The 14,865-nt window shown below is 38.6% G+C and overlaps 1 protein-coding gene across 3 annotated transcripts in view; it reads right to left on the bottom strand.

The window, feature by feature from the left end:
• Positions 1 to 9,907, bottom strand: part of LOC105045994 (DEAD-box ATP-dependent RNA helicase 20-like) — a 28,051-nt gene extending 18,144 nt beyond the window's left edge. For 2 of the 3 annotated variants that reach the window (XR_012141644.1, XM_010924458.3), the window contains exon 1: positions 9,545 to 9,906. Coding sequence is in view for 1 of the 3 variants with exons in the window: in XM_010924458.3 (XP_010922760.2) it covers positions 9,545 to 9,856 (312 nt within the window). In the remaining 2 variants the exon portion in view is untranslated. Of the gene's footprint in view, positions 1 to 9,544 lie in introns of all 3 variants that reach the window. The other variant, XR_012141645.1, reaches the window with a different exon arrangement.
• Positions 9,908 to 14,865: the final 4,958 nt, after the last annotated feature.

Here is a 14,865-nt window from a genome sequence, read left to right as displayed (position 1 = left end):
GCTGTGAATCGCTTCAACCCAGCCTAGATTCATCCTATCATCATGGCAGAATCCCCCTGAGTAATCAATTGATCTATTCCCAGTATCCACCATGCATAGATAATATCCACTCAGGCCACCCTCAACTCGCTCCCCAAGAACCGAAATGTCAAAAAGGTGACCATTGCTCGCCAGGATCAGGCCCACATTCGGACCCCAAATGACGAAACTAGTGCCACCGCTGCCACCAATCACATTGCCGTAAAAGTTGGCCTTGAGAAAACTCAAGGGTGGAGACTCCCAGGTGATAAAAATCCATCAGTGCGCTCCAAAAGTAGAAGGGGAATCCCACGTCCCAAGCTATCAACATCACTCATTCTGAAGAACAGCTGGTGATCTCAGCGGCTTGGACTAAGGCTCTCTCCAAAGTGAACCTAGCAAGCTGCATAGTGCCCTCGAAACACCTGACTGTTCCAAGCCAACCAGATCCAATAAGCAATATAAGCCACTCCGATAGCCCACCATTTGGAGGAATCATTATGACTACTCATCTGCAGTGCTTGAAGGCTTGGGCTAGCACCAACGAGTCACCAAACCTGCACAACCTTAAGGCACTGAATAACACGTGGGTGACCATCTCAAATTTTAAGAGGTAAAAGAGTAGAATCCTTCACTAGAAACTTCTTGCACATCCAAATTTGCAACTAAATTACATCTAAGGGGAACAAAATTGCAAAAACTTTTGAAATCAAAATTGAGTACAAAGGCTTTTGCAACTTATGATGCAAGTGAGGTTGGAAACCTTTTCCATCCCATCCAATCAAGCGAATACTCCCTCACCTTGGTGGCCAAGGCTTCAAAATGCCTCCCCACCAATGTGATCTCTCCCTCTCCAACAACCACTTCAATAAGGCCCCCCCTGTCAAACCATTTCCAATCCTCTTCCACCTCTCTCTTCTGCAGCTTCCTCCCTCCAGCACCAACTACCCACCATTGTCCTTCTCTTCCACCGCTGTCTCCTTCCTCCACCATCAACTACCCATCATCTTCCCCCTCTTCCACATCATCTCCATCAACTCTTCCACCACCATCCTTGACTATTGAACGCTACCATCCTCTCCCCCTTCCACCATCAACCATCTTCTTACCCATCTTCCACCTCCAAGGTCCTAGATGGTTCTAAATAATGGCCTCCCTAAATGCCTAGGTAGCACACAGGCATCTAAAGATAAACATCACAAATTCGGTGACAGCCTTGCACATTCAAATTATCACATTTATAATAAACCTAACCTCCATCTAACCCTCTTTTCTTGCCACTTACGACAGAGAGGAAGGTTTAAAGCATGGAATACCGTACCACCCCATACCCCCGGATACCATACCGTAGCAGTCTTGTACCGATATGCCATTTCGGAGCATACTAACACTACCGTACCATACCGAACCATATACCAATATTACATCAAAATTTTATCGATACAAGATTCGGTACCAAGATGGTGAACCTTGGTTTAAAACTAAGTAATGACAGTTTGTTGGATAGTTTTATTGTAAAAGGTAAGACCCAAGATCTATGCTTTGATCCTAGAGTAGTCTTAAAGTGCTATGATAAATATATAGTATTGCGGTCAAAGGCTTATGGCTTAGCACGTGACGTATTATCCGTTCTGACCTATGGGCCTCACGGTTTTGCCCCTCTAGATTCCAATCCAAAAGACACCTCAAGGGGAGAGAAGATCTCATCCCCTATAAGCCAGATTCCCTCCTTGTCCCACAATCAATGTGGGACTAATGATGTTGTTTCTCCATCACCATAGCCCCCCAGTCATTAAGGAGTTTGGATACGGGCAAGTGTATCATGGTCCATCGAAGGCACATCGATCCCACGGTGGGCGCCAATGTTGCTGTTAAGGACTTATGGCTCAGCATACGAGAAATTATCCGCTCTGACCCATGGACCTCACGATTTTGCACCTCTAGATTCTAATCCAAAAAACACCTCATGGGGGAGAGGTCTTATCCCCTATAAGCCAAAGTTTTCTTGACTCACAACCAATATGGGACTATGATATACCTCTTATCCGTACCCAGACTCACCCTTGACTAGAGGACTGTGGTGATGGAGGGACAGCATCATTAGTTCCACATTGATTGTGAGTCAAAGGAAACTCTGACTGAGACCTTTCCCCCGTAAGGCACTTTGTGGATTTGAATCCGAAGAGACAAAATCGTAAGACCCATGAGCCAGAGCGGACAATAATTCACATGCCGAGCCATGAGCCTTTGACCGCAACACATAGGTACTCATTAATATATCTCAAATTACTCAATAGTAAATACACTTGTTAAAAGATATGCAGAAAGATTGATGAAATTTATCAATAACATTAGAAAAGTTAGGCACCCATTCAGCAAAAAAGTAGGTGCCAAGTGACCAAGCACCTATGTAGGCACCAATCTAGGTGCCCAGACAACTACCCCTCAAAGTAACTTGAAAGATGGCTAAGCAAAGAGGCTATCCAAGCAATAGACAAGACTGCCTAAACCAAAGCAACTACCTGTGATAACCTTGACCTCCTCTCTCTCTTGCCGTGCCCCCCCCCCCCCACCACAATCTTCCACCACCACCGACTGACCATCCTCATTCATATCCTATCTAACCAGTGATCTAATCTCAACCATATAACCAAACAACAGCAAATGCATTTGCAATAATAGTTGTAAGCAACTCAAGAAGCAATAATTGCAACTGCAAATGGTTTGCAGCATGTCTATCTGCATTGCAAATCCCCTAACATGCAAATGGATTTGCAAGCAACAACCAGCCCTTTAATTTTGCCAAGTCAGAAAATATTGCTGGCAAAAAAATTTCATGACTATAGTGTAAAGCTATAGATCTTTCTCATCTAACTAAATAATATTAGATTATCATTATTGCCAATCTCATCAATTATTGTCAACAATAATTGAATAGACAGTGCCACAACCAAGGTGCACCATTGCATTAACAGCAGTGCGATGAAAATGCGAGTTGTTTGATTTTCTGAGCTTCGAACTAAGACTCGAAAAGCAATCAGTAATAGGTCCATAGATTGTCATGGAGACTATGGTTAAATTAAGCTTAGCTGCTTGGTGTTGAAAACTGATATTGGCAAAACAAGAATAAATTCTGACGCAAACATGTTTAAGTCATAAAACAACACTAGTTATGAGTAATTCTCAGGTATCATACATCTATCACAAAATCAACTGAGCAGAGGCTGTTAACATGAATGTATATTCTTAGGTATCACACATCGGTCACTAATAGTATGAATAGACATTATAAGAGAGTCCTTAAGGCTAAACAACGAGAAGAGGTACATTAGAAAGAAGATAGGAGAATAAATTTTGATGGGTGGTTATCTCCAACATAAGATTCAAAAGAATATAACATGATGTTAACGGAATGAAAGGCTTTAACTAGGATAGAATAGTAATGTGAGACTTGGAGTAGAGATGACTACTCGAACAAGATTCGAAAAAGTAAAACATTGAGGCATGATTTGCTGAACCATTCCAAACCAGCCGATTCGAGACATTCTGAATCGTACCGGCCGCAAATCGAAACAGTTCGGCCTTCCAAATCGGAAACCGGATGAGGGAGAGGGAAAGAGAGGAAGAGAGAGATACAAGAGCGGAGGAAAAGAGGATATGACACTGCCGGAGGGCCGACGGTGGCCCGCCGAGACAGTCGGGGTCCGTGGAGACCTCCGTATCTCCATGTTGCCCAATAGGGCATTTAATCAATAGAGATAGAAAGAGGGGGGAGCAAGGGTACTGGAGGGAGGTACAGTCAGCTAGTGGTAGTTGTAGCCATCGGGCGGCGGAAAAGGCGCGGGCGGAGCCACGGCCATGGAACAGAGGCAACCACCCATGTTCATCATTTTTTTTTAAACAATGATGAATAATAAAGCCGGCAATGATTCTACCGGCTTCATTGTTTCAAAAATTTTTAAAAAAATCAGAACAATACTGAAGCCGGCAAACCCGTTGCCGGCTTCACTATGGTCAGGATTTTTCTAAAAATCCCATAAAATATGAGCGATCGCCCCTATTTCATGCCCACGGACATACGGGCCGTTATTTGACTGCCCGACGGCCACAGCAACTGACCAGAGGCCCTCCGACGGCCTTTCCGCTGACTTCCCCTCCCTCCTTTTCTTTTCCTCCCCCCTCTCTCTATCTCTTTCTCTCTCAACCGCATTAGCGAAGGAAACAAAAGTCTTGGTGGCCCTCCAAGCACGTTCGCAGCCCATCTATGGCCACCACTGATGTCTACTCCAGCCACCCTCTCACTCCCTCCCCCCTTCTCCATCCCCTTCCTCTCTTTCTCTCTTTTCCTCCTCTCTGATTTCTTTTTTCGCTTCTGTGTTGGTTCATGCCGATCCGATCCAATATGGACCTATACTGACTCATACCACCAACAGACCAACACAAATCTTGATACCGATTCCGCAGACCTTGCATTGAGGCATGGTGAAGACCTTCAGTAAATGCTATGGACTTATAACATACTAACAAAAATGTACATGCAAATGCACATGTGGACGAACGAAAGATAATTAAAAAACTGACAATAATTTAATCATGAAAGTTCACCAAAATTATATTAATATATTATTCTAGACAATCTTGTTAGAATTATAGTTTTAAAATAGAAATATTTGACATATATTGTTATATTGCATAAAAGGGCAAGCTTTGATGAAATAGTAAAGTTGCTCCATTGTGACTTGGGTATCGCAAGTTCAAAACATGGAAACAATATCTCTGCAGTGTGAGTACAGCTGCGTACATTTGACCCTCCCCGAACCCCACAGCGGAAGGAGCTCATGCACTAAGATGCCCTTTTAATTGTTATATTGCACAAGATCAAGCTACTCAATTGTATCACATCACACTTCTCATACAATTATATACTTATAACAAAAATTACACAATTATTATATTATAATTCATATTAAAATTATAGTTTAGAACATATTAGACCAAATGTTTGAAAATTATCATAGTCTACGTGAAACATGTATTCTTTTAGAAGGCACAACTTTTCATAAAAATATCAGATTTGGATTTCTTGGAAAGGCATTTTCAAGTTCTATAATTGATATCTCACAAATGGCTGAAAAGTATAGTTCTAATGGCTGAATTTCAAATGGTTCTTAGGTCAAAACATGGCTGAAAAATATAGTTCTAATCTAAGGATGATTTTTTCCTATTTTCTGGAAACAAATATTTCTATGATCCTAGACTCATTAAAAAGGAATTTTCAAGATTTACAAATGAAATCTCACAGCTCTCAGTGAAATTCCAGTATTTTATAGGTCAAAAAGTGGCTAGAAGCTACAGCTGAAATTTTAAAACGATTTTCTTCCATCTTTTAGAATTTTGTTAATATTAGGAATTATTTAGAGAGTAATTTTGATGGTCAGAATTTCTTCCATTAGATTCAAAGGCCCTGATTGCTTCTGGACAGAAACTTATCGATACCTTTGTGTATAATATAGATAATTTCATTGACGAGGCATATTGCAAAATATGATAACAGCACCAGTCATAATGAATATATCCATATTTCGGACAACACAGATTGTGCAGATCCAATAATTTTCAAAGGTATCAGGACATTGAGATGGAGGCATGGCAAAAAGAAGAAGACTAAAATATATGTAAAGAGGATGTTTTGTAAAGTGACACATAAAAGAGTAACGAAGATCTTGATATAAAGATTACCATTTGGCTAGGAATTGAGTGGAAAATGGCATATAAAGCCAATTCAGATATAAGGCCTAATAGTCGTTTTTAGTAGTGCATTGTGCTGATGAAACTTTATGTATAACTCCAATGCCACTGTGTATAAGCAACTATGCAGCAAGCAGAAAAGGTTGAATTATAATGAAAGGATACAAAGATAAGATGAGTTTAGCAAATGTGAGGGCAGTGAGATAAATCAATTGTAGAACAGTAAAAGATAATAAACTAAGGTTCGAGTACATTAAGGAAAACTTGAGCACAACCAATATGGCAAAAACATATTTAAAACTAATAGTGATACTCAGATAATGCACACAAAAATCTAAAATAGAGCCTTGAAAATAGTCGTGAGATGCTGATGCAAAATGAGTTGCTGAACAATTTCTCAGGCAAGAAAAGAACATGAGACCAAATGCAGAGTTGTTTCATAGCTGCCAGGCAACATATTTGCAGAAAAGGGGCTGTTCTTCATCTTTCTGAGTTGTTTGATATGACCATAAGTTATGATTATAGTTGAATATAGTTTTTTTAAACATCAGGTTAGTGGATGGAAATTATTTTGCACTGGCACCAAGGCACCAAATATTGCTACAAAATTTTGCAATAGAATTATATTCCTTTGGCTTGTCCGCTCATCTATAGTGGCTAAAATATTTTCTCTGCATTCACTTTTTATCTCTTATTGATACATGTATGCATAAGCTTGTAATTAAAGTCGTGAATTTTTTTTTGTCAGATTTACCACAAAACAAGTTGGTGCCATGGTGAGACCTTTCTATGAATTAATGGCATTCGAAGGTTAGATTGTCAATTGCAACACCATAAGCAAGATTCCAAGAAATGTACTCTTGATCGAAGATTTAAAATACATGGGAAAACCAGTGACCATTGCAATAGCTTAATGATGCAATTTAGGATCTTTTATAGGCATGGCCATCAAGGTCTCCAGCATAATGACTAGTACACCAACAGTTATTCCTTATTAGTAGAATCATGAGGCATCATGAGAACCAAATCATGGAAATTAAGTGACAAAGATGAGTTTCAGAACAAGGGAATTGCCAAGAGATATATGGGAGATCATAATGAAATTAGACCTCTGTAATTAAGTCAAATCTAAATATACTCAAATTTAATGGGCAAACCCATACCAAGCATTTCTTTTGTGTAGTGCAAACAGAATGGATATTTCTAATCATGAGAATGTTCTTTATTTCATAGCTCAAGTATAAGATGAGTGCAAGAGCATTTAACAGGAGGAGGAAAAAGAAAAAAGAGAAAAGAAGAAGCTTGTTTTTGTCAAAATTAAACTGTCACTTGATCGGAAACAATATTAGTGTTCCCTGCATCAATGGGTGCAACCATCATAAACACCACTTCAAGTTAAAAAACACATACAAAAGCAATAACTCACAGGGAATTCTAAGCAATTGTGTCCTAGTAGCCGTGAAGTTGCAGCAATATGTTTCCATAGTTTTTTTTTTCATCTTTGTACATTTGCAGGAAGCATAATTGAAACATGCTGCTGATTATACAACAAGGATTTAGGTAATGTAACAAGCTGATCCATACCCATATGGCACATACTATGCTGAACAAGTGCAGACATGGATGTAATGTACTTATATATCATGCCTACTAATTTATACGATTGTGCCAGTCAGCACGGATCAGTACAGACAATCACATGAATATTTTTTGTACCATTACACTTGCCACGTAATTGAGCACATAAGTAGGAGAATCACACATGAAGCAATATTATGTTTTACTGTGCAAGCCATGACTCGCCTAAGTAAAGCATGTGGTATTTTAATCTTGATATATATGTATGTATGTATGTGTGTCTCTGTGTGTGTGTGTGTGTGTGTGTGCATCTATATACATACACACATACATGTATGTATGTATACATGTATGCATGCATGCATACACACACACATATATACATACATACATACATACATATACATACGCACATATATATATATATACACTTGAATCATGACATCCTAGCGGATGGTAATAGTGGTGCTCACTTTAGTGATGATGAGAGTGATTAGGCCTTTGGATATCACAAGGAATACTCAATGAGATGGAGGATCATAAAAAGCAGGACAACTAAAGACAATTAGGACAGTACAATATTTTCCAAACAAGATGCTTATGAGCGAAAACATTATGATGTATAAATGAGGATATCATTGCAAATGTATATCATTGCAAATGTGTAAGTAAAATCAATTGATAGGAAAGGAAAGACACCCATCTTCATACTAGTGGATGAGTTATGAAAAGCAAAACAAAATGATTAAAATAAATGCTAAAATAATTTGTGATGAAGCTAACAATATCTGCCAAATGGCTAAATTTTTAGATCATTTTTATCTCCAATGGAGGAGATATGATTAAACTTTACCGTTGCCCATATAGAAAAGAGGGGAAGCATCTCACTCCCATTCTTCCCAGGTGAAGACACTATGAAGACTTCAAGAAAATAAGAGAATATCTACTTTGATAGTGAAAAGGAGATATGGATCCCTCAGATAATCAGAGTTAGCAGTTCAATTAAAGATGTGAACCCATGCTGGTAAAGAAAATGGCCCAAATAAAAAAAAATCAAATATCCACTACATGAAATAAAAGCAGCACTTTGGATCGCTATATGTACAAAGAGGATCACCAAATTCCCTATGAATTCGAGGTGGTGATTTTATAATGCTCATGTGCTTTTTGTTTTTCTCTCCTTTTTTTGTTTTCTTTTTTGGATGGGGCTGGGGGAGAGGGTTATAACATAGACACTCATGTGCTCAAATCCAGACCATTCTACTTCATCTTGCTCCCAATTATGCCTACTTTGACCTATGAGAACCATCCTGCATTAAAAGGCTCTGATACCATGACAAAATATGGGAAAAGAGAGAATATATGGAAGGTATATGTTTATTCTCTGTATCTTGTGTTCACCATTACAACAATATGTACATCAATATATAGCCTAACAATGTGGCTAATAAGGGAAGTGTATCGAGAATAATAAGGAAATATCACTCATATTTGGACTAGTACAGTAACAATGGTAAATATGCTTGACAGCAATCAACACCCCCATTCAGCTGTGTGACAATGAGGCAACAAACCTGCAGGACAACATGGGTGACTAAAAAGCAGAAGAGCTCGGTCAGCCTAATATGCTGAAGCTGTCATTAGTTTTTGAACAAGACTACCCACATTTAGCAATGGAGATAAAAATAAAATAACAACATGTTCCAATGCCAAAAAAATCTATTGTGAGAACAAATCCACCAAGTTTGTACGAGGCTACCAACACAGCCCATGCCAGAACCAACACCCAGCAAGCAAAACTCATTAAAAAAACATTCAAAAAGAGTATCACCAAGCTCAATGAATACCGATGAACACAAAAAATCAAGAATTCTAAAAAGATTAATCATTAAAGCATTATCCAAGAACAAACAACCTAATCTGTCTAAAGAACCCGAAAAAGGAGATAAAAAAAGGTCCAAGAAACCTACAAAGCCTAATATGCAAGAAGGATAACAGTAAACTCACTGAATTCCAAATATAACATAAAAACACGACAGACCGAAAAAGACATTAAGGGCAGTAACCCCAGAACCCGAGAATCTAAACCGACCAACAAAACCCTACAAAATGTTCTACAAAGCGGAAAATCATGACCTAAGCGCAGCACAAAACGGCTCCACTACAAGAAACATCCAGGAAGGAGTAGTGAAACGAAGACCTGATCGGGACTGAGGGCAAGAACACGATCAGAAGGCTTCCATTGATTGAAGACGGGCTCCGGCACGGAGAGCACCCTCGAATGCTGCGACGCGAGAAGGCCGCCGTCGGCGCCGGGCCGGCGGCCGGGAACGACGAAGGACGCGGCGGCGCCATCCCTGGGGATGGGGGAGGGGAGCGACCGGACGACCTCTAGGGTTCCGGCGGAAGGCTTCGCAGTGACGCTCCGGTGGTGCGTTGAGGGGCTCGCCGCAGTGGGGGATGGAGTGGGAGTAGCTGCGGCTGCTCGGAGATGAGGCGGAATATAAGACATCCTTCCCTCTCCTACTGGTTTTCTTGGATGGGTTTAGAGATTGAACGGGATGGCGAAATCCTCGCTCGTTTATATAGCGGTCGGCGTGCAGGATGGACACGCGGTGACGTGGCCGTTTGATTGGAATCAGACGAATGTTCGATGGGATCGATGTTATACTCTCTGTCGGTGTGCCATCGCTTTGGCTTGGCTTGTCGCGTATAAATCACAACGGTCATATTTGAATGGATATTTTTATGAGAGCTTGGTACATCACACTGCGTCGTATGATATGAGAGAGCTTGTGATGGACGGCTGAGATCTTATCATAAATGATGGGTACTTGACGGGTGCAGGGGTGACTCAGAGGCCTAAACTAAATACTAAATTAAGATTTTTTTTCCTACTAAAATTTATATAATTTTTTTATTAAATTTTTATTCTTTTAGTTTTTGGAGATATAAAATTTTTAATTACATTTTTATAATTAATTGATAAAAAATAAATAATTATATAATTAATTAATTAATTAATTAATTAATTGATTAAAAATCAGAGAAGAGAGAGAAGAGTCCTCTCTTCTTCTCTCCTTCCTTTTTCAAAATAGGGGATTCTTTCCCCTTCTCTTCCCCTCCCATGCACGTCCGTGGAAAACCAAGGCCAGCCCCTACAATGGTGAAGCTGCAGCCCCCTTGGTGATGCCCAAATAGTGATCGTTGTCGGTTATACTTGGGAAAAAATCAAAATCTAGCAAGATCCAATAAAATCTCTTTTTTATCAAGATCGATGGGAGAAAAACTCGAAAAAAAAAAAAAAGGGGCAAAAGCTTCTTACCAAGATCCGACAGGCATCATGATGTTTTCAGCAAGCTCTTTCTGACAGCAATTCCATAGAAGAACCCCAAAACAACCCTCTAATCGTGATGATTTCTCGATGAGTTCTAAACGGTGATCTAAGGGGGAAAGAGAGGAGGTATTATAGAGGTAGGTCCTAACCTATTTAGGACTCTCACCGGCCATGTTTCCATCAGAGATGCGAAAAGAAGTGGACTCCTTTTGGGAGTCCTCTTCTCCGCTTTTTTTTTTTTTTGCAAGGAGGTTAAAAAAATCAAGATTATTACACCCTCACCCGCCTTGAGGCTTTCCTGTGCAAGTTCTCCAGCAACCCTACTGGCCGGATTGTCAATTTCTTCGATCTCACCGTCAGATCCGACGCCAGTGGGCGGCAACATCCTCGCTACCATGGTTTTCACTCGTGGCCCCGATGGGCACCCGCTCTTCTCTACCGACAGTGCTTTCTGCAGCTCCGCCTCCTCACCAAGAACCACTCCCGTGACCCAGTCTCATCATCTTTGGGGATTCCTCTAGCCTCCGAGCAGTGCCGTTCGTCTTCTCATTGGTGGATGCAGTGGAGGTGGATGGCTATTGCCTACTAGTGGGGGGCGGCGAGGTCCTGGGGGGCCTAAAGCAAGGGTTCTGATCATCTTACCCTTCAGCCGACTTTGGATGGGTGGCTGAGATATCATGTTAAGAGAGGTCATATAGATTTTATTTTCCTTGCACAATACCAGCATGACGGGGATGGAAGAGTGCTTTTTTTTTTTTGGTTAAGTATACATAGGCAATCACATCACTTTAACATGAGTATAATTCAAAAAATCAACTAGATCTCGTCCTATCTTCAGGTTCAATCTTGAACAATCATTACATATGATGTAACTCAATCTGCTACATTGTTCATTTTTTACTAAACATATCGAACAGACATCATGACGAAATTATGAAGGAAATTTCAGATATCACGAAAGAACAGATGGACCTCCAATTACTTCATCTCATTTCGGATCTAATCGATTATGATGACAAAATCTTTCTCTATGAAAACCCTCCTCACCGACAAACAATACTTTTTGAGAGTTGTACTAGTATATCAAATTGATGGTTGATCAGTTGATTAAAGCTTATTTTCTGGCTACCTAATTGGGATCCATGAGCGCTTAGTGTGCTATACAGGGAGAAAATGTTCTTTTGATGGTTTGGCAAGATTTAGTATTCCATCAAATCATGTTATACAAATTTTTATTTTTTTAGCAAAATGCATAATAATTTTTTTTTACAATATATAATAGGGATTTTTTTTTTTTTTTAAGCCCGGCGCGCGCCCAGCACAATTCTTTGGAGACCAGATGCTCCCAGCACAATTTTGAAAACCAAATGCTCCCAGCACAATTTTGATCCCAGTTCGTAGGATTGGAGTAAAAGCAAAGAGCAAGGAACATGGAAACTAACAGAAAATGGGAGAGGTGTGAATGATGAAATATTTAACTGAACCAGCATTTTGATGTTCAATATTTTGAATTGGTTTGTTATAATTTCAAACCATAATATGCCTAAAATACTAAATTATTGTCAAGCTTACTACATTATTAATCATCCATCATTCCACCGTTTGTTAATTACTAAAATAAAAAAATAGAAACTGATAGTTACTTTAAATTCTCCATGGATAGGAGTCACAATACTTAATCTGTTTAATTTATTTAATTTAATTTTATTATTTATAGATCAAATTAAATTATTTATTTCATAAAATAATCTATTTATTATTATTTTTTTTTGGTAGCTGAAATTTGTATTTTTGATCCATTTTGACCTATCCTATATTAGCCCCCCTCCCGGTGCCTGCCAGTTTGCTCCGACTTGACACGATTGAGAACTCCAAAATTTATTTTCCTTTGGTGCGGCCACCCATCTGTTCAAGTTGCACAAAGATCCAAACGGTGTTTCCTTGAAAACATTTTTGGGTTCAATGGGAGTCAAGTTTGTCCAGGAACAAACATCAAAGTCATCGGCTATTTCATTTAATTGATGAAATGATAGGATGATGGAGCTTTTAAGGATCAGAAAATAACTAAACAGAAACTGAGAAAGTCATACATATTTTTCTTAGCAATTTTTTACCTATGGTGACCGCAAAAATAGTTGGAGTTAAGGTCTTCTCTTGTTCATATTTGGGGCGGACAGGCCCAATTTGCCAATCATGGCCATTGATATATAGCACAACAATTGTGATAAAGTGGATCCATATGATATGACTTTCAAACATGAGTGTCTACGTATTGACGAGGTCCGCTCAATCAATTACAACTCAAATATTTTGACCGTTATTATGCAACATTTGTACATAAAGGATCTGAATGCCATTAAAAAATTTAGAAAAAAATATCACGAACCCCTTCAACTTAGGATGAGAAACACATTCATCCTAAAATTTTGAATTTTTTAAATTAAAACTCAGAACTTAACCCAACCATCCATCTAGATCTTGACACCGTTAATGAAGTGAGAAAAAGGTCAAATTATCCAGAGTCTTCGAGAGGGTAAATTTGCTTTTCAATTAGATTTTTTTTTTTTTTTTTTTTTGAGTGCAAGGGGAGGCTCAACAGAGTCACCAAACTTTATTGGAGAAAGAACAGGTTCAGGCTACACAGTTTTCAGAAAAAGTGAGGGAAAACAAGTGATACATCATGTGATATATCAACAGATTGAGAAACCACAAGTGGTACGAGGAGATGAAGTTGCAGAGAATTGTAAACATCTAGGCAATAAACCTAAACAGATCTCACAGCATTTTCCAAAAAAAGCCCCAAATTATCTAATGTTAGGATGCAAAGTCAAAGTAACTAAAGCCGGGATCGGTTTCTTCTGATTTTTTTCCGAATCTTACAAAATTCAGCCATTTCAGTAGAGTTGCAGAGTATAGACCATTTTTAAAAGGATGGGATTGCTTCAATTGCAATGGAGGAAATGGATTTGTATTTGTTAAGGAACGGTCTAGCATTTCTTTCCTTCTAACAGGATCATACCATGCTTACCAATATGATGAGAATGATACACCCTGTTTTTTTAGAGGGTCATTTTTTTATGGGTAAATACCATAAAAAATAAGGTTTATTTTTTTATGAATAAATATTATGAAAAAATTGATCAATTTTTTCATTGACCAACTTACCCATGTTCCTATACTTTTTAAGATGGATAAGTTATTTTATCATGGATAATATTTACCCATAAAATGGAGAAAAACTTTACCCATCTAGGAGATGGCTAAATCATTTTTCCATCATCCAGTAAAATAGGCATTTAATGCCATATCTAAAATGCCCATCCTCATTTTCAACGCTCCATTATTCAATGCTTAATAACTTAGTCAAATTTAAAAAATATAAGAGATATCATGAAAAATATGGATAAATTTTATCAACTTATCCAGGAAAGTAGTAATTTAAAAGAACATGTGTAATAAATTTCGAAGTCACTTTCCTATGTGTAAAAGAACATAGATAAATTATTTTTTTATCTAAATATTATCTGAAAAATATTTATTCAGAAAAATATGGATTTTCGAACAAATTTTTTACCTGCAAAAGAACGGGCCCAAAAAAATTTTGCTTAATTCAACCAATCCAAAAATAATGAAATATTGACTGCGAATATAGATCATTAAGCTAAGAACAAAGATGCTTCTAAATTATATTGAAGATTTGACAAGTAGAGAACAAATGATCAATTGCTTCTAGTGCTTGTCCACAATTCACATAAGGTCCGAGGTAGGTGCCAAGTTTGCTTCCAAAAGCTTCTCTCACATTGGGCTTTTTTGGCCAAGCAAGCCAGAGAAAATATTTGATCTTTTGTGGAATACAAAGACTCCAGAGCGTAGGTGTGAATTGATAAGTTACTTCTCGAAGATTTATGAATTTATAAAGTGATGAAGAGAACAACTCACCATTATTAGCAGCTCTCCAAACAAAACGATCTTTAGATGGACTGAGAGAGATCCTAGATAGGAGACAACGCTGGTTTGTGTATTGAACCATGGTGGGAATACTGGTGTTTGGTGGTGGCTCGATGGACCATGTTTGAGTTCTATAATTATAGAAATGAGCAACCAAATTGTTCATTTTACAACTGAGTGAGTATAGCTTGAGGAAGATCATCTCGAGAGGAGCATCACAAATCCAAAGAATCTGC

Source organism: Elaeis guineensis, chromosome 5 (genome assembly GCF_000442705.2).
Source record: "Elaeis guineensis isolate ETL-2024a chromosome 5, EG11, whole genome shotgun sequence".
Lineage (NCBI taxonomy): Eukaryota > Viridiplantae > Streptophyta > Magnoliopsida > Arecales > Arecaceae > Elaeis > Elaeis guineensis.
Note: the sequence above shows the minus strand (reverse complement) of the source record. Positions and strands in the feature narration are given on the sequence as shown.